Source organism: Talaromyces proteolyticus (assembly GCF_021365285.1).
Source record: "Talaromyces proteolyticus strain PMI_201 chromosome Unknown BGW36scaffold_1, whole genome shotgun sequence".
NCBI classification, from domain to species: Eukaryota; Fungi; Ascomycota; class Eurotiomycetes; order Eurotiales; family Trichocomaceae; genus Talaromyces; species Talaromyces proteolyticus.
Window position 1 is genome coordinate 2,756,155 of NW_025764277.1, and position 17,290 is coordinate 2,773,444.

The 17,290-nt window shown below is 47.5% G+C and overlaps 5 protein-coding genes across 5 annotated transcripts; 1 reads left to right on the forward strand and 4 right to left on the reverse strand.

Moving 5' to 3' along the window:
- Positions 1-575: 575 nt before the first annotated feature.
- Positions 576-2,376, reverse strand: BGW36DRAFT_284808 (major facilitator superfamily domain-containing protein; the record flags this gene model as incomplete). The annotated part of the gene is made up of 2 exons (XM_046210266.1): positions 576-1,501; positions 1,554-2,376. 2 exons carry the CDS (start codon positions 2,374-2,376, stop codon positions 576-578), a joined length of 1,749 nt encoding a protein of 582 aa, XP_046078279.1.
- A 1,426-nt stretch (positions 2,377-3,802) lies between these two features.
- On the reverse strand, positions 3,803-5,040 carry BGW36DRAFT_256681 (aspartic peptidase domain-containing protein; the record flags this gene model as incomplete). The annotated part of the gene is made up of 3 exons (XM_046210029.1): positions 3,803-4,422; positions 4,473-4,787; positions 4,848-5,040. Coding segments are annotated over 3 exons (1,128 nt in total), but the record flags the coding sequence as incomplete, so codon positions are not given.
- Positions 5,041-7,846: 2,806 nt separating this feature from the next.
- Positions 7,847-8,254, forward strand: BGW36DRAFT_354058 (uncharacterized protein; the record flags this gene model as incomplete). The annotated part of the gene is made up of 2 exons (XM_046213492.1): positions 7,847-7,855; positions 7,943-8,254. 2 exons carry the CDS (start codon positions 7,847-7,849, stop codon positions 8,252-8,254), a joined length of 321 nt encoding a protein of 106 aa, XP_046078281.1.
- A 1,038-nt stretch (positions 8,255-9,292) lies between these two features.
- On the reverse strand, positions 9,293-11,854 carry BGW36DRAFT_367966 (carnitine acetyl transferase). The gene is made up of 3 exons (XM_046214935.1): positions 11,545-11,854; positions 9,834-11,499; positions 9,293-9,770 (listed from the first exon to the last, which is right to left on the reverse strand). The coding sequence occupies exons 1-3, from the start codon at positions 11,582-11,584 to the stop codon at positions 9,638-9,640; spliced, it is 1,839 nt and encodes a 612-aa protein (XP_046078282.1). The 5' UTR covers positions 11,585-11,854; the 3' UTR covers positions 9,293-9,637.
- A 683-nt stretch (positions 11,855-12,537) lies between these two features.
- On the reverse strand, positions 12,538-16,405 carry BGW36DRAFT_422206 (histone deacetylation protein Rxt3-domain-containing protein; the record flags this gene model as incomplete). The annotated part of the gene is made up of 2 exons (XM_046219668.1): positions 12,538-15,395; positions 16,084-16,405. The coding sequence occupies 2 exons, from the start codon at positions 16,403-16,405 to the stop codon at positions 12,538-12,540; spliced, it is 3,180 nt and encodes a 1,059-aa protein (XP_046078283.1).
- Between the last annotated feature and the right edge of the window lie 885 nt (positions 16,406-17,290).

Genomic DNA, 17,290 nt, shown 5'->3' on the forward strand with positions numbered 1-17,290 from the left:
CTGCATTGGAAAATCTGGAATCAGCAACGTATATATACGATAGTAACTAAAAACTGTGGATTGCCTCTGATAGATATATACTGTCACTTTCATAATGCAAATTTATTCTCTCATAAATAAGTGGTAAATGAATCACTTCAGATCCAATTCATTCTCAAAGTAATATACGCTTCTATTCAAGTCTAGTGAGCGAAACCCTGAGATTGCAAGACTGGGCTCTGATGAATTTCCTGTACTATTTATCAATCTCTTTATATTAGACCTGTCTTTCAAATGTTCAAGACAATGTATTATCTACTGTCTTCAACCCTTAGTGCATGTCCAAAACACTCTTTTCATATATTTCAAAATAACTAGGACGAAAGAACTATATTGCTCACACTTTCCCTTAACATTATTATCTTCGACTCAAATTTCAAAATATGCAACTGATTCTGCTATTAATACATGAAAAATCTATCGCTATGCACAAATATCTAAATGTCTATTCATCCATCATCATTAATGTGTCATTCAAAGCCTAACATGCTTTGCCACAAGTCATATCTACCGAGATATTAAAAGAACACCGAGTCTTATTCCTCTTCCTCTGAGACTGCGAATTTGCTCAGAGCCCGGAGCCGAGATCCATAAATGTAGAGTAGCCAGATACCGAAAATACCAATAACGCTTAGTCCACCAAGTAGACTGACACCCCTGGCAACACCCAAGTTATTAAACAACGGGTGCGCGAACATGACACTACCACATGCCAGAGCGCTGCGGAAGAAGTCGTTCGCCGCAAAGAGGCTGGCAGCGTATTGCGGGTAGCTCAGCGGGATGTAAACGAAGAGGCACTGCATGACAATGAAGACTGTAGCGCCGTAGATCGTGATGCCGATGGTCGGTACGATCCAGTGGATCGAGGCACGGGCGGTCCAGGCAAAGAGGAAGAGGCCTATCGTAGGTCCGAAGGCGGCGGGCAGGGCTGGGATCAGGCGGGCTTCCTGGACGGGGAAGCCGAAGCGCTCTATGCGGGGATTCATCCAGAAGTAGAGGTAAGAGAAGTAGGCGGCGACGCCGACAAGACACGCTACCAAGATGCACAGGAAGACTAAGCCAATTTGGCCGAGGTTCATGTGGTAGTCAACGGGGTAGACTAGCGGGAAGACCTCGAAGAAGGAATAGTAAATTCCGTATATGATGGCCGTGTAGATTTGAACGAAGAGAACGGCGGGATCCTTCAATGTGATCTCCAAGGGCTTAATCAGTGCGTCAATGGCGACGTGTGACATCTTCACGTTGCGCTGGTCGATCTCAGATTGGGACATGAAGCGCTCGTTGTTGTAGATCCTGCGAAGTCGCTCGGCACGGCGAAGCAGGATGGTGGCGCTGCTGGTCTCGGGGAGGAAGAAGAACATCAGTATGAAGACAGGAGCGGAGGCCCAAATGGATTCAAAAAGAGACCATCGCCAGGACTCGGCGGGGACGGCGAAACCACTGATCAGTGGTCCAAGGGCAGCTATATCGTATTGTCAGTGGAAGATTGTGAAAAGAGATAGGAGGAAACTTACGCCCACAGTAGGCAGCTGAGACCCAAGCCATCATGGCGTAAGGCAGAGCCATGAGGCTGTACATGTCGCCAATGGAGGCACCTCCCGATGCGAGACATGGCGATCCGAAGAACCCTTGAAGGAAACGCAGGACCATGAGACCGGGAAAGTTGCCGACAAAAGCAGTGGGGATGGAGATGATAACAAAAAGGAACATAGTGATAATATACACTGGGTTCCGCCCAATCAAGGGAATCTCGCTCATAGGCGAGAAGATCAATGGCCCAGTACCATACCCAAGGACATATAACGATAGTCCGAGGGTGGCAAGCAAGTCACTCACATTAAATTGCTGCATGACACCCACCACGGATGATGTATAGATGGCCGACGTAGTATAGACAACAAACGTATAAAGACAAATTAAGGTTGCAAGAAAAGCCCGTTTCTTATTAGACCAGTTGTGTGGATTTTCTTCATCATTGGTATAATACCAGTCCACGAGGACGGCACCGTCTTTTGTCTTCTTTGGGACGATTGGAATGGACTTGACCTTTTCGATTTCATGTTGCTCGTCAGCCTCGAGACGGGCCTCTGTGAATGGCAAGCTGTTTAAAGTGGTGACCCGGCTGATATCTTCACTGCTTTGGTTGTTATTGCCATTCTCTTGTCGCCTCTCCTTCTCTGGATATGTCGAAGCGGAAGGGTCCGACTCATTCATTAATTTGATCCATGGCTCGGGAAGCTTGAAGTCCGGCTTCTCTTCAGGATATTGGAAATATTTGTTGTTTGTTAAGTAACGTACTAGCTGCCCAAAGGGAGCATCTCGAATTAAAGCCGCCATCGGGGTGGTTGATATTCTTGACGCGTTTCTAGAGTCTTCTTGTATAGGGCCGGATATTTGGATATCTGATTGGGTGGAGCTTAACGAACACCCTTGTGATTGAAAAAAAATCGAGTCACAGTGTGAAACCGTCTCAGAAGGATATCAGTTATCTACAGAAGCAGAACTCATACTAGGCTGGAAAATGACGAGCTTTATATTTCCTATCATATTTTGTATCTCCCTTAACACCGATTCGAAACTTTTCTAATGGCTGTACCAAATTACAAATCCGCAAAATCCGGAAATATAGATAGCCTTTTTCCAACACGTTCTAGTGCAGCAAAACTAATCGTAAATGATCCACCCTATTAGAAATCACGGCCGTAGCCAATGAGAATCCTACTTTATACAAGAAATTCGGATCAAACCGACCGTATCATATATTTAGCACATAAAGATGCTCCGACTCCGAAATCTCCGTATAGGAACACCTTAAATCACATATTCTTACAAATTGCGCCAGACGAGAAACGCAGACCTCTGATCAACTAATGACCTACATACATGATTTTATTTTGATACGCATTCAATCAACCTGTGATTCACGATTTAGCGCGAGATGATCCATACCCCAGGATACAGCCTGATAGAGTACTGTTCTGCCAAAGAATCGAAGAATGAGCATATACAATTTCCAGCGCTGAGTTCTAAACCTTTTTTTTTAATTGCGTCATTATTAATAATTAGTTAACTTAAGCGGCGCCATGCCGGTTTGTCAGCCAGCCCAAACCGGAAACTTTTTGCACATTACTAATAGGGCCACCGACCAGTGGGAGCCCGGCTTGGCACGTGAAAAGTCAAGCCCTCGTGGGATTGTCAGCGAATGACTCACTTGATCAGCCTAATTTACGTTTATCGTAGGTTGAATAGTAATCTTAATATTACAAACCATGTAGATAAGCTTGCGTCTATCTTGGTGTCAAAATAGTGTTAAAATGTAGGATGATCAAGAATAGAAATAAATCACCAAATCCATCACCTTTCCTTAAAGCGGCAGGCCTCACGAACGAGATCAGTCCCCACTTCAGTTACCTATGTGGACGCCTGATTAAAATACAATTGCTCCTGCAACAAGTCCGACAAGAACACCTGCTGGTACATTCACTAGACGGGATGCACCGGCCGTGAAAGCTGGCGAAGATGGCGCACTTGGAGAGATAGAGAGGCTCCCTGACGGCGCAGAATGGCTGGCCGATGGATAGCTGGTGGTCGTTTGGTAGGGAGGAGTCACTCTACTAGTCGGAGGAAGAACCGGGCCTGTCGTAGTAGAAGCTTGCTCTGGTGGAGAAGAAGATATTGGGTTTGACGATGTGGTGGAAGCAGGCAGCGTTTTGGTGGCAGATGGAGTGGATGATGTCTGGGAATGTGAAGTCGAGGATGCAGATGTGCTGGTGGTTGTAGTGCTGCTGCACGATCCGGTCAATTGAGGAATGTGAGCTCCGTAGCTGGGGAAAGCAACTACATCGGATTCACCACCATTGAAGCTAGACGAAGCCAAGCCAATTTGATTGTTCACTAAATCATAGACCACATATGCAGAGCGGAGGAAGGTGTCACCCAGGATGTAAGTGTCATCCGGACTAGCCTGGAATCCTAATCTACAGGATCCTTGCTCATTTTCCTGTAAGACATACTCGGAGAGATCCACTCTGATAGCCTTGTTTCCAAAGGTAAAGGTGAAGTGTCCTGCTTGCTGGCCAGCTGAACAAGGAACAACATAGACACTATACTGACTATCATACTGCGCTGTTGGAAACTGGGATACAATGGTTTGGAGAACATCCTGAGGCACAGCAGTAAGACTGGTGCCAGAATCCAGCAGGGCTAGAGAGGCAGTGGAAGCAATAGTAGAAGTGCCAGAACCGGTAGTATATGATATGGAGTTCAGGGTAACATAGAAAGCATAGATGCCTCCCTGATATGGCTGCACATCAACCACTTCTAATGCACCACAAAATTTGGCTTTATCCACACCAGCGAAGAGTATGCTTCCAGTGTTAGCGGCTATTGAGTTGTTAGCAAGATATTATAAATGGAGATTGGAATATGCCTACCTAAGTCATCTAACCACAGACTATATGCAACGGTATTAATGAACCCAGAGTTGACAAGGGCTTGAGGGTAGTTCGGATAGGTTACCCCTTTGTTAGATGCATCTAGGGCAGGATAACTGACACCCATCACGGAGCCAATCACGGGCTCACCAGTAACTTCCCTGGCGACAGCCATGGTGAAGTCTTTCACAGTAGTGCCTGCGATTGTTAATGTATCATTGAAGTAGTCGCCAATTGCACCCGAGCCGTCACCATAAGTGATATTGAACTCATTTGGAGCAACCTCGGCAAAGGTGGAAGACTTGGAAGGAGTGACTTTTTGATGGCAACATATCAGCAACGTTCTTGTATCGAGGAGAGATACGATATACTCACAATAGCCGTAAGGGCATGTGGTTGTGTCAGGGCATTGGGATGCGGTCGGGAACCATAGATCACTGCTTCCAGTGTCTAGTTGAGACTGAATCTTTTGAGGGGGTGTACCGACTGAAACCTCAACGAGGTATTCTACGTAAGCATTTTGCAGAGGAACTGTGGTTGTTCCAGAACTTCGACGACTGACGGCACGACGGGCATGCGTCAACGGCAATCGAAGAGTTCCCTCATCGGCCAGGGATACCAGAGGGAAAATAACCCCCCCTAGGAAGAAGGAAACACGCATTTTAGCGATTAAATTGGTGAAATTATACAATATTTGAGTAAGGAAGAAGTAAAATATAACGAGTGTGAAAGACTAAAGTCCCTATCAACTGATGGTCAGGCTGGAGGGAAATATTAAATATATTCAAATGGGATAACAGCCTGGTGCACTCTCTATGTCACCTTCTTACGCTTTCCATTTCCTATCTACATCGAGACTTGTACATATGTAGCTGAAGGTCGCCCCATTTTGGGCGGGTGAAAGTCTATTGCACGACTCGATGGGCTGAATACGAGAAATCCCCGGTTCAGGCTGCAACTTTCCTGAACCAGAAGAGAATAGATTGATGACAGCACATTTTTGTTGTTTGGGGCTGTGGTGCGTTGTTCCTAAGAGTTATTTTGTTCCCAACTAATATATTGTGTCAGTAAATCAATTGATGTTATTCCCGACCTTTGAATAGAAATAAAAACTCCGTTTTTCTGCTCGTGAGTGTAAATTCCTTGTGGAAGATCAGTTGGCAATTTCTAAATTTAGGGTCTTCGGTACGCAGATACGAGAGCGCGGCTGAAATTTATGGAACAACGAATTTTATTGGTGTAACCGAGTTGTGCCTACAGTAACACTCGTGTTGCTCAGGGGCAGTGTCATCTTATAATGATTGGATAATTGGGGTCCATCTGCCTAAAAACCAACACTTGAAAGCCTAAGCCTCGTGTTTTTAATTTCCGTGTGTACTATACCTTGACGTTTATTGGATTTTCCACAGAACCAAAAAGCATGAGCTACTTTCTACTATTCTAACGTTGGAAAACCACTTATATCCAAGAACATATTACTATATATGTACCCCGCCCTTACCCAAGGATGCAAATATACGTGCTCCCCAAATGAGATATATGTAGATCTCCTTCGCCAAGGGCCACCTCTCCAAAAGGAGTTCAATGGTAGGCAGCCGCATATACGAGGTGATCTATCAACTTGTAAAATGCTCGCAGCTAGATTTTCGGTGGTCAAAAAATCGAATTGGCTACTGGATGCAGTGAAATGGAGACTCGTTGAAATGCAATGATCAAGGCCATACAGGAAATAACCTCTATTATGCGGTTATTATGAAATATATGACCTCAACTGCTGCGCCTTGATGTTCAATAATTGCTTGGCTTAATAGATTGGATGAAAATGGAATCTGTGAACGATGTGGATGATACCTTTGTCCTAGGAACGAAAGGATTTCCCTGGAGAAATGAAAGAATTCCACAATCTCTCACGCTTTAGGCTGACAAAGAGTTCCAAACTTTGTAATGCGTGAAAATTTGATTATCGGCACTTTCTCTTGCTTTGTAGCACAATCAAGAAGACCTTTCGAAATTTGTCATTAAAGGTCAGTGTAGGTTACGGAAGCTTGCATACGGGAATTCCCCTTGGTCGTTTTCACAGCATTTTCCTGCAGACAGAAAGTGCTTCTTGATTGAATCTCGAAGAGTCAACTCAATTCGAACTACATTTGATTTGCCTTTAGTAAGGAATTTGCTCATTTGTGCAATCTTATGTTGATATTACGACCAGAATATTAAAAACCTACGATTAATGTTTGTGCAGCAACGAACAAAATCGGGACTTGGAATAGAAATGGCAATGACAAGTAATCAAGTAAAGGGTCACATTCATCTCCCGTATCCTATTGAGAGAAGTTAACTGGTTATAGGGGCGGTTTTAAGACGTCAAGATTCTTTCGCTTCCCCTCGCCGAAAACTGACGTATGTCGCCTGGATTGCGGACTTGCCATTATTGAAAATATATAACCAGTACAGCATAAATTTTATTTGCGTGGAAGATAGGCCACGCAGTCGTTCACTACGAGAATCGCTTTAATTTGTTCGGTTCCATTATTTGAGGCGAATGAACAACATTCACTAACTGCCGATAAACATTCTTGTAAAGATATCAATTGACAGGAGGCGCCGCGCGAATTTGGCTTGGTCAACAATGGTTATTTTCACCCGTACAATAATGCTGCGTCATTGTTACATTACTTACAAGGTGGTTAATCGACATATTCAGCATAAACTTAGTATATGAGCGAATTCGACCGATAGGTAGAACAAGAATTCAGATAATTTATGGATTTGGGGGCCAACTATGGATTCTCAAAAATTTCTACGGCATCGTTTTTATGTAAATTCAACTCCAAAGTTTACACCTCAAGTTCGGATTAGGATTAAACCCTTTCAAAGATCCGTTTTTCAAACATTCCTTCCCATTGTAACCGTTGCATACGGATATATTGCTGGACGCCCTACGGCTTACATGCTTCCCTTTCCTTAGCTCCCATAAATTTTGAGACTTGTAGGTGGCTCAGCCTATAATTGAGGCTGAGGTCCGATTTGCAAACTGACTGGCAGTAATTAATTGGTGAAGTTTGACCCCAGCAAAAAACATCCGAAATAACATAGAAGCTCATGGACCAATCAATCCTAAATGTCTTTCCTGCGAATATCATCAGAAGCTAGCTTTGATACGATTTCCTTCGGGGCTGATAAAAATAAGCATGTACTAACTCTGTCTAAGAATATAAAAGGTAGTAGATTAGCTGCATAAAGTACTGCGATAAAAATATAGTATCAAAAATCAATAGTATCAATCTTTCGGTTTTTCTACATAGAAACAGAAAAAGAAAATTAGCCCGTTCTGAAATCTTATTAGAACCGACTCGGCTAATCAAAAAAGCAACATGAATCAGGTAAATATTCATTCTATGCATTCACATAGAATCTTGCATTAAGTTCATGAAAGGCGGGCTGATGAAAAACATTTTTCTGTTTGTTAGAAAACGCTCATTGTCTTAGTGACATCTCTACTCTCCTCCTCCGTTCTCGCGGATATTCAGTTCACGGTCTATAACTCAACCGACTGTCCATCTGGTGGGACAATTCCGCATATTGTCAATCAAGGGTGCACCCCGATCTCAGAGGGATTCTGGTCTATCTCAGTTCAATATGGACTTGCACCCCCTACATCTGCTTGCATTGCAACGGTGTTCACTGATGAATGCTCAGGGGATAAGCTTGCCAGTTTGACCGAGAATGATACATGTTATAATTTGGATGCCGCTGCTAAAAGTGTTGCTTACAACTGCTAAGAGAATGGGAGGGTTTTTTTTCTTCATCTTAAACATTGAGCTTTGCACATACCGGGTTATCTTCAAATCATGTGTATAGATGCACCTGCTGTAATAACATCATGAAAGCTGAAAGTCCAACACCTTACAACTTCTTCCCGTACAAAACCCGCTTGAATAACTTTATACAAGTATAAAGCTGGGAATATTTCATTGTTTCGTGAATTCCGACACTGGAGAGTGGCAAATCATTTCACCAATCTCAGAATTTCTCAGCTATTACTTGTATGGTAGAGAATTGTGCCGCCATTTGTTTTTTCATGTCACCGGAAAATTGTAGATATAGTCAATTTTACATAAAGATCAAAAGCAGATTACCTCAACTGATTTTAACCACTGTCATTCCCCAATTCTAACAATCCTTGACCGTAGTCGGTCATCCAAGGAGCGGTTCGATGATGGTAGGGTTACCATAGGTCCCCAAGCAAGGGATGAATCAGTATTAGCTTCTAGATACTACTGGAACAGGAGCCAAGAAAGCGATATATACTTACGAAATTGAAAATAGTATTGTTGTAAATCAGCTAAGACCCGTCATTTCAGCAAGTGATATATATAGTTCATATAAACCTGACCAGACAAGTTGCTGGTCCCGAGAAAGGTGCCTTGCAGATAGCTCAGCACATTAGCAGAATTGGGGGATGTGAAATTGATAGATTGTCGTCCGATCTCTTGAAAAATAGGTACCAGATTCAGCTAGATCACACTTATTCCGCCTGTCGGTCTCATCTACGGGACACAATTCTTGGTGGAATGTGCAAATACCTTTACCTTCTTCCGGTGGCATTCTAATCACCTATCTTTTCGTCGCAGGCTGCCATTATTTTCACAAGCAGACGACTCGTGCATCCACATGTCCTTGGGCATTTAAATGAGTTAATGCAAGGGGCATTTCCATGTGATAACCAAACCGTGGGATAATCTCTCGCAATGCGTTATGCTCAGAAATACTCTGGTGGGGAAAAGACCGGTAATTTAAAACAGGATTTGATTGGTTACATACGTCCCTGGTATGGAGAAAAGGACTACAATTTTACAACAGTACATCATGGATGAATACACAACGGTTTAGGACACACTCTTGCAAGAATGTCGATTCTCTCTCCAGGCCCAGCTGGAGATGGATGAGGGAGGAGGATTTTGATAGACAGGACGGAAGAAGGATGCGTTACCTCTGTCAATAGGAAGTTTTTAAGTATATCAATCTATACCAAGTTCGTCCGAAATACAACTACAATGTATAATATATATCCTGCACATCTGCAGGAATGGTATCAACACAACTTCAACTTCTAATCTAAATCAAGCCATCATTTATCACACTGATACTCAGTTCGAAGACTTTTACAGCTTCGCCTTCTCCTTCTCCGCCAACAGATCGGGCATCAGCAAGTCGCGGAGGTCGATTGCTGCTTCATTGAGATAGAAGCTCATACGCTCGGCGCCAAGACGTTTGCAGACGACATTGAATTGGAGGCTAGACAACCACATATCAGCATGCTATATATAATATTAAGAGTTTGTGGGGGTAAGGACTCACCTATCCTCGTTAATCATATACGCAATTCCGAATCCGTCGTCGATGACCTGGCTCCAGCCGTATCCGTTAAAGTATTCTGAACTCAACTGGGAGGTGGAGAGGTACCAAGAGCCACTGTAAGTATAGACAGGGTCCTGGAAGATTTCAGGTAGCGGCTCGCCTTCCTTCAGCGACTTCTTCAGGCCGAACAAGTGGCGGTCGACGCCGTGGCCGTCGCTGGCTTCGAGGGTGTATTTGGTGTGCTGGGCGAGAGCAGCACGGAATAGTTTGACGACTTGTTCACGGGGAACGGTCGGGTCTTGTGAGGCGCGAACAAACGCGGTGCTTTCGTCGGAGACTGTGCGGGTGGTTTCGGTACGGCCTTCTTGAAATTTGCGTGTGGTCGCGGACTCATAGGTTGGTCGGTTGACGCCGTACATTTTGAAGTAGGCGAGTTGGATGATCATCTGCACGTAGGCGTCCGGGCTGCATTTGAATTTCTTGATCAGGCCCTTGCCGTATGCTTGGAAGGCTTGCACGCGGAGTTCGTGTGCGGCGATTTGCGAGCGATGTTCTTGGAGGGCTTCGTTGATGGATTGCTCAGTCTCGGCGTTGAGCTCGAAGTTAATGGGAACCGGGGCCGAGAGGGTGGAGCGGACGGAGGTGTTGTCGTAGTCGAGCTTGTTGTTGAAAATGAGATTGTTGACATAATCGTTCACACGCTGTGTAGGCGTGCCGTCCATCATGCTGTGCTCGCCAGTAAAGCCGGCAGTACCGTTGTCATTAATGATGAACTGCAATGGCTTGTCGAACCAGCGGTTGCAACCATCACCATGCCAGTATTGATGAGCGCGTTCCTCCAGGGTAACCGGGGCGGCATTATCCAGACAGACCAAAAAGCCCGAAGACTCAATCTCCTTTAACGCTTTGGCATTGGCCGGGCTGGCATTGAGCAGCTTCGCACGGGCGGCAGCCCAGTGGTCACGATTCGCCGCCGTCAAGACACCGACGGGGGTGACCGGGTGCTCCGCACGTTCATAGATACGCTCGAATTGAAGCTGAAGCTCGGCATTGGTGAGTTGCTTACCGTCAACGACGATGGGGAGCTTGAAGAACTGATTTTTGCGGACAACAGTGATATGTTGATTTTCCTGCGCCGAGTATTTCTGCGGGTAATCCGCGCCTTCAGCGGGAATGCGCGAGCAGTTGAACATGTACTGCAGTGAGCTCATGGCCATGGGCAAGCGACGCAGATACTCTGGTTCGAGAGAACCATCGTCGACCTGGCGCTTGAAATCGAGAACGGAGGTGGTGATGGCGGCGGCACGGACAGCCGGGTTACGACGCTTACGGTCATCGCGGTAGGAGTAGAAATATGAGACGTAGGGCACGACAGGGTCGCGGTATCCCAGGTAGGCAGCGTGGTTCCACCACTCGGTCAGCCAGTTCTTGATCTTGGGGTCGTCGCGGCGAGCGAGGAGACGCTTTTGAAGCGTCTCGCCTTGGCCGCCAGGCTTGATGAAGTCGTTGACGGCCTTGGAGGTGCGCTCGAATTCGGCGGCGGAGAGCAGCGGGTGTACCGACTTGAGGTAGCGGCGCGCAGTCTCTTCTAGAGAGGGCACTGGGAGTTTGGGAAGGGAGTCCTCGAATCGGAGCATCTTGCCTTTGGAGAGGTCCTCAACATAGCCTGTCTTGTTAGTATCTTATTGTATACATAGAGTAGACGTCTTACCCTCCGGAACAGATGACTGCTTTCGACGTTGTGGAGCCATTGCTAGAATCTGCAGATGTAAGCAAAGAATTTCTCAAATATCCAGATATTTCTCACAGGAGAAGTTCGATTCGACAGCCGTAGAACAGGAGCACGTCCGAGAGAAGGAGAAAGCAGACGGCTTCGCGCAGAAGCCAGAAACATCCCCTCGACTGTGGCTGACGTGTGAGGAGAAAGGGGATAATAATAAAAAACCAGGAGTAAAAGACAAGAATAGCAACAGCAACTCGACAATCACAAGCGCGATAAAATAGTTGTAGTAGTGTGTAGTGTACCCTGGTCCACGAAGGCTCGGGAAGAAGGTTAGCCAGATTACCCGCTGCGAACCTCGGCTGCAGCCGGGCGCATAGTGTTGCTGCCCCTCATGTGCCTTCTTACTGGACACCTTCTGTATTTTGGCTACAGGTAATCACTAATTTTTGCTACACAATTTTATTATATTCATAAATAATATATCCCATCAGTCTCAATTGCCGTTAATATTCTATAAGCTGCATATTATTCCTTAGCTATTTAACTAACCATTGTCAAACGGGAAGTTACGGCCGTTGCCCGGACCTCGGCACTTACGTCCGCAGTCCGTAGTGCGTTCGGCCAGCGACTACGATTTTATTGAACAAATTGATATCGCGCAGGTTGATGCCATCACTCAAGCCGAGTGGTGGTAAGTTGCTGCGTGAGAAGACACATGCAGCAGTACCAAGCTGTGAATATGACATCTCACCTGACATCCAGGTGTGCAGTCCGCTCGACCGAGTAAGATTAACCGCCCGCTCATCCGAGAGCCAATATGCATAGGAATCTAAACTATTAGATTAACATCTTGAAATATCAGCATTATTGAGGCCAGCCAGTATCGAATAATAGATCCAGTTAAGAAAATTCAAGTAATTAATTGTCCAAAACCGTAATCTATTAACACAGCTAAGAAATTCGTTGATTATAACTGTTACATCATGAAACAGGCTGCACGGTAGCAGACGCAGGTGCAGCACTGGCGGCGATATTGCTATCAGCCACTCTATTAGCAGGGCCTCCACGCATGCGCAGCAAGCTCGGGCCCGTACAGATTCGTCCAGAGAGCATCATATTTCGTAGTCGCTTTCGGCGCGCAGCACCACTGCGTTCTTCGCCTCGCGTTGAACCCTCGTCTACCCACTCAACTCGCTCTACTTTGAAGCTCATGCCATCGTGTGTACTGCTCCAGGATCGAGACTTCATGCCAAACATCAGACTAGATTCGTAGCGTTCCAAACGGGGGAGAATGAGAAGTGTGATATGCAAGTCCTTGTTTGCAGGCGGAACGGGGGGGATACGTGTCTTGTCTAAGCCCGTATCGCCTCCTTCTGCCGGTTTGGGCGCGTGGTTGTAGCCGTCTTTGAACTCGAGGTCAAGCATCGACACGTCGACGTCATTTCCCCATTCCCCACGGATGTATCCCGAGTGGATGGCAGCTGCGACTGGGTCCGAGTCGTCTGTGTACACTCCAGTCCCCCAAAGTGCACGGCGTGCGCATATCTCTTCACGATGGCTCGTGTCGATACGGTAGCGAGGAATACGCACGGTAAAGGTACAATTTTCCTTCCCTTCAAAACGTGGTATGGGCACTGGGGTGCTGGTGTAGCCAAACTTTTGAGTTTCGGATGATGAATGTGAGCTGGGCACGTCAATATGTGGAGCATACAGAGTTGACCCGAGATGGTGTCGCGGCAAATGGGAAACGCTCTTCAGTAGTGGCTCGATATTGACAAGCGTGTGAGCCTCTCGAAGCGGTGGCGCTGGAGCGGTGCTAACAGGTGGCACAGCAGGTCGGGGGGCGTGATGGTGGTGGTGGTGATGATGATGGTGGTGCGGCTGAACTGGATTTGCTGGAGCAGCAGCCTCTGTCGACGTAGCAAACCGTCCAAAACCATTCGCTGCTGGTCCAGGTGTGCGTGACGCTGCGGCCTCTTCTTCATTCTTGTGACGGTGATGATGGTGGCTGTGATTCGAATGATTAGCTTCTGGTGACAACAAATGTTGAAAACGGTCGGCGTACTGGTGATGATGGTGATGGACGTGGCGACCCCGGCGAGGGCCGCCCCCAGAAGACCCAGTCCGAGCATCCGGTGTTTGGTCACCACTCTCACCCAGAGCATCCTCGTCTTTCTCTTTCCAGCTTCGTTTCCTGGGGGCAGCCCGACGCCTAACTTTGGTATCCTCTATACTCTCAGGTCGTCCCGGCAGGCTATCTCGTTTGAAGGGACTAATAGTCATTGGCGTAGAGGACCCGCTTCCAACAGATCCCGACGTGCCGGTGCCTACACCACTACCAATGCCTGCAAACACCCGACCTAATTCTCCTTTTAGGCCAGATTCCCCAGAAGGCCCGATTATCTGCGCCTGAGCGCCTTGGACGGCTTGTGGCAATGGAGAAGCCCGTCCGGCACGCCTGCCATCACCACTAATTCCTAAGAAGCTTCGGTGTTGCATCAAGTCATCACTCCCCTTGCGACGCTGTTCGTCATTCGCTGACGACCCAGGCAGGGGCTGATTAGCTGCAGGTACAGATGTCACAGAAACCGGGCGAGCTTGGCCGAGTCTGCTGTGAAATGGCTGTTCATTTGGAGGCGGAGTTGGTTGTCCCTGGCGAGATTGGAGAGAGACAGTAGAGGACTGGATGGCGGACCCCTGAGATGCGCGTGAAGGTCCTAATTGGGAACCAAGAGATTTTGTGTAACTTTGTATTGTTCCAAAGCCAAATCTAGGCCCTGTGTCCGAGCCAAAACGTCGGTTTTCAGGTGATCCCGGTTGTGATCTACCGATGTCCCACGGCGAATGGCTTGCTATTCTATCCTGTTCTCGTTCGACGGATTGGGCTCCATATCTACCATGTGAGGATCCTATAGGGCCTTTATTATCTGGCCCACGTAAAGAATTTCTCTCGCGTTCTCGTTCTCTTTCTCGTTCCCTTTCTTGATCTCGATCTCGCTCTCGCTCTCGTTCTCGTTCTCGTTCTCGATCTCGTTCTCGATCTCTTTCCCTTTCCCTTTCCCTTTCTCTTTCTCGAGCAGCTTGTTCTTCTCTAGCTCGGTCCGAGTAGAGGCCAGCAAATCTTTGAAGGGGTCGCATATCATGATCTGTATAAGATGGAGCGCGTTGGCTAGTTCCTAAAAGTCCTTCACCCAGCATCCTAGACCGGGGACTATACCCCGGGCCTCGATGATCTTCGTGCTGTGGTTGGCTACTAGGTCGCTGCACCGGTCCGTTTAGACTAGAATGGCGAGAGTGGGAGAAGGGAGCATCTGAGGGCGTGTTTTGGGGAGATAATTGAGAGTTGGAAGCCTTTTCTGGATATTGAGATAAAGAGCCTCTGCCGAAGACGAATTTTGATGTTTCTGAAGATGGGCCCGCCGAATTGGGTTTCGATGAGGGACGGCTCGAGTGATCTTTTGCGTATGGCCTATCTGGGGTTTGCGATCGTCGCGAAAGAGGATGATCGAGAGAAGATGCAGGACGGGCAGGCGCCATTGGGGGGGACATGGCACCCCCAGAAGAGCGTGTTGTGCCAAATGATGAAATCGACGGCCGAGAAAATAGTGAGGGCGGCGGCTCTCGCGACAGGCGATCGGGATCTGATCCGAGCATGGACGATATCGACATGCTGCTCCCTGGGCGATGCAATGGAGCAGGGGCTGGTTCCCGCGAGAAAGAATTGGAAGGAGGTGCGGTTGACACGGATAAATTTCGGGATGGATATGGCTGAGGAGGGGACGGTGGAGGCATTTGGCGACTGGTGAAAGGCATCGCCGATGTTACGGGCTCTGTTGGTCCTGCAATTGCAATGGTCAGCATCGTTGATCAGATCAGCAACAAAAAAGCGGTCTCGTCGTGTTCATCCGAAATGAGGATAGCCTCATCATCGCAACTCACCGCCACTAGGGGGCCCGACACTGCGACTGCGGTTCGCAAACAGGCGGCCGTCCTGGTCGCGCGATGGGTATGCACGGCGCATGATCTAGGTTTATACAAGATGGAGCAGCAAATATATACAGACAAAGGGCATCGTGGTTGCAAGCAGAAACAAGACAAAAAGATGACAAGGCAGACAGAAACACAACAGGCCGTCGCAGCCGGGTAGTAGTGGCAGCTGCAGGTCTGCTTGCCGGCTGTCACGCTAGTACATATCGGGCCAGGGGTGCAGGTGGCCCAGACAGGCTAGCGCTTCCGGGGCCAGATGCATCAACAAAGCAGACAAAGTGACGGGGTGATGGTGACGCTCATCCCGGAGGCATTTGGAATGCCTCGACAAGGACAGCTGCCACCTGCAACCTCGTTCCGCGTCGGCGAATAACCACGTCGCACAGCCGCGTAACATGCGACTTCTTCACGGGAGCTTGCTGGCTTGGGTTATGGGTTGTAGTGAAGGGATCGAAACAGAAGAAGAGAGTATAATAGCATGAATGGCAGAGTAATACAGGGGAAGATGAAGCGAATGCAGGTTGGATGAAAATAACCTACCATCGCGATAAAACATGCTTGGTGACTCCTTCGTAGAGGCTCCATTCTGCTTCACAGGAGACGTTCTTGTAGTAAAAGTCCCGTCAGGCCGCATACGCATCGGCGCGAGAGGCAGGGTCTCGGGTCTCATCTCGGGCGCGTATGACTGGGGAGCGTAACTGTAGGGTGATGTTGTTCGAGATGCTTCAATCTCTGGTTGGTGGAGGGGATTCAAGGCTGGGGGTGCGCGTGCGTCTGGCCGCGACGGTTGTTCTGGTGCATACTGGCGGGCAGAGAATAGCGACGATCGAGAAAACGGTGGAGGTGGACGCTGGGAGTCCATGACGGCGAGCGTTCGCTGGACCTGGTGCTGCTATCATACAGACAGTTCGCAACGAGGGAGGAGTTGTGTCGTGGCTGTTGAGGATGACGGACCCGATTAACACGACGAAAATGCGGTGGGGACGGCAGCGAGGAATTCTGGGCTGGAGATGTGGTGGAGCGCGACGATACCACAGTGCCACCACACGTGCAGGCAGCTGACTGGGCGGGAGAGAGAGGAGTCGGCGAGGGCAGAGATGGAGAGTAGGAGAGATGAGATGAGATGAGATGGTGACGGTGGTGTGGTGTGTTTGCAAGGGCAGCTCCAAGTCGGGCGAGCAATTCTCAAAACAGTCCACGCACAGTGCACACGCCCCATTAGCGCCTGCTTAGTGTGTGGAGAAATAAGAAATGGGATGGCCGACTCGCGCAAATTTAGCATGCGCGGTGGGTCACCCGAGTCTACCCTTGCCCTTCCCAGCCGATCCTGATCCCTGCACTCTCCTGCCATTAATGACGCTCGAGCTGTAAGTTAGTTACTATGTGTTATGTAATGATATTTATTCATTTATTCATTCATTTATTTATTTATTGAATTAATTATAGGTAGTGGGGAGATGCTAAGTTTTCCTAGGTGTGTCTGGCTCTGTGGAACAATCATTATTAAAATAATAGTAGTCAGAGTAATCTCATTCGCAGTTTTCGACTCCTGCCATCACTATGAGTAGCTGACAGACGCTCACCGCCCTCGGGCGGTTTTATCATTTTAGTAGTAGGCCAAAAATATATCCAATAAGAGAATATTATAATGCCAAGACGCTAAATATAACAAGCGCGACGGTGAGGGGGATAAGGTTATGTAAAGGCAAAAGCTAATAGTGTGATGAAAATTTTCGGCAGAACAAAA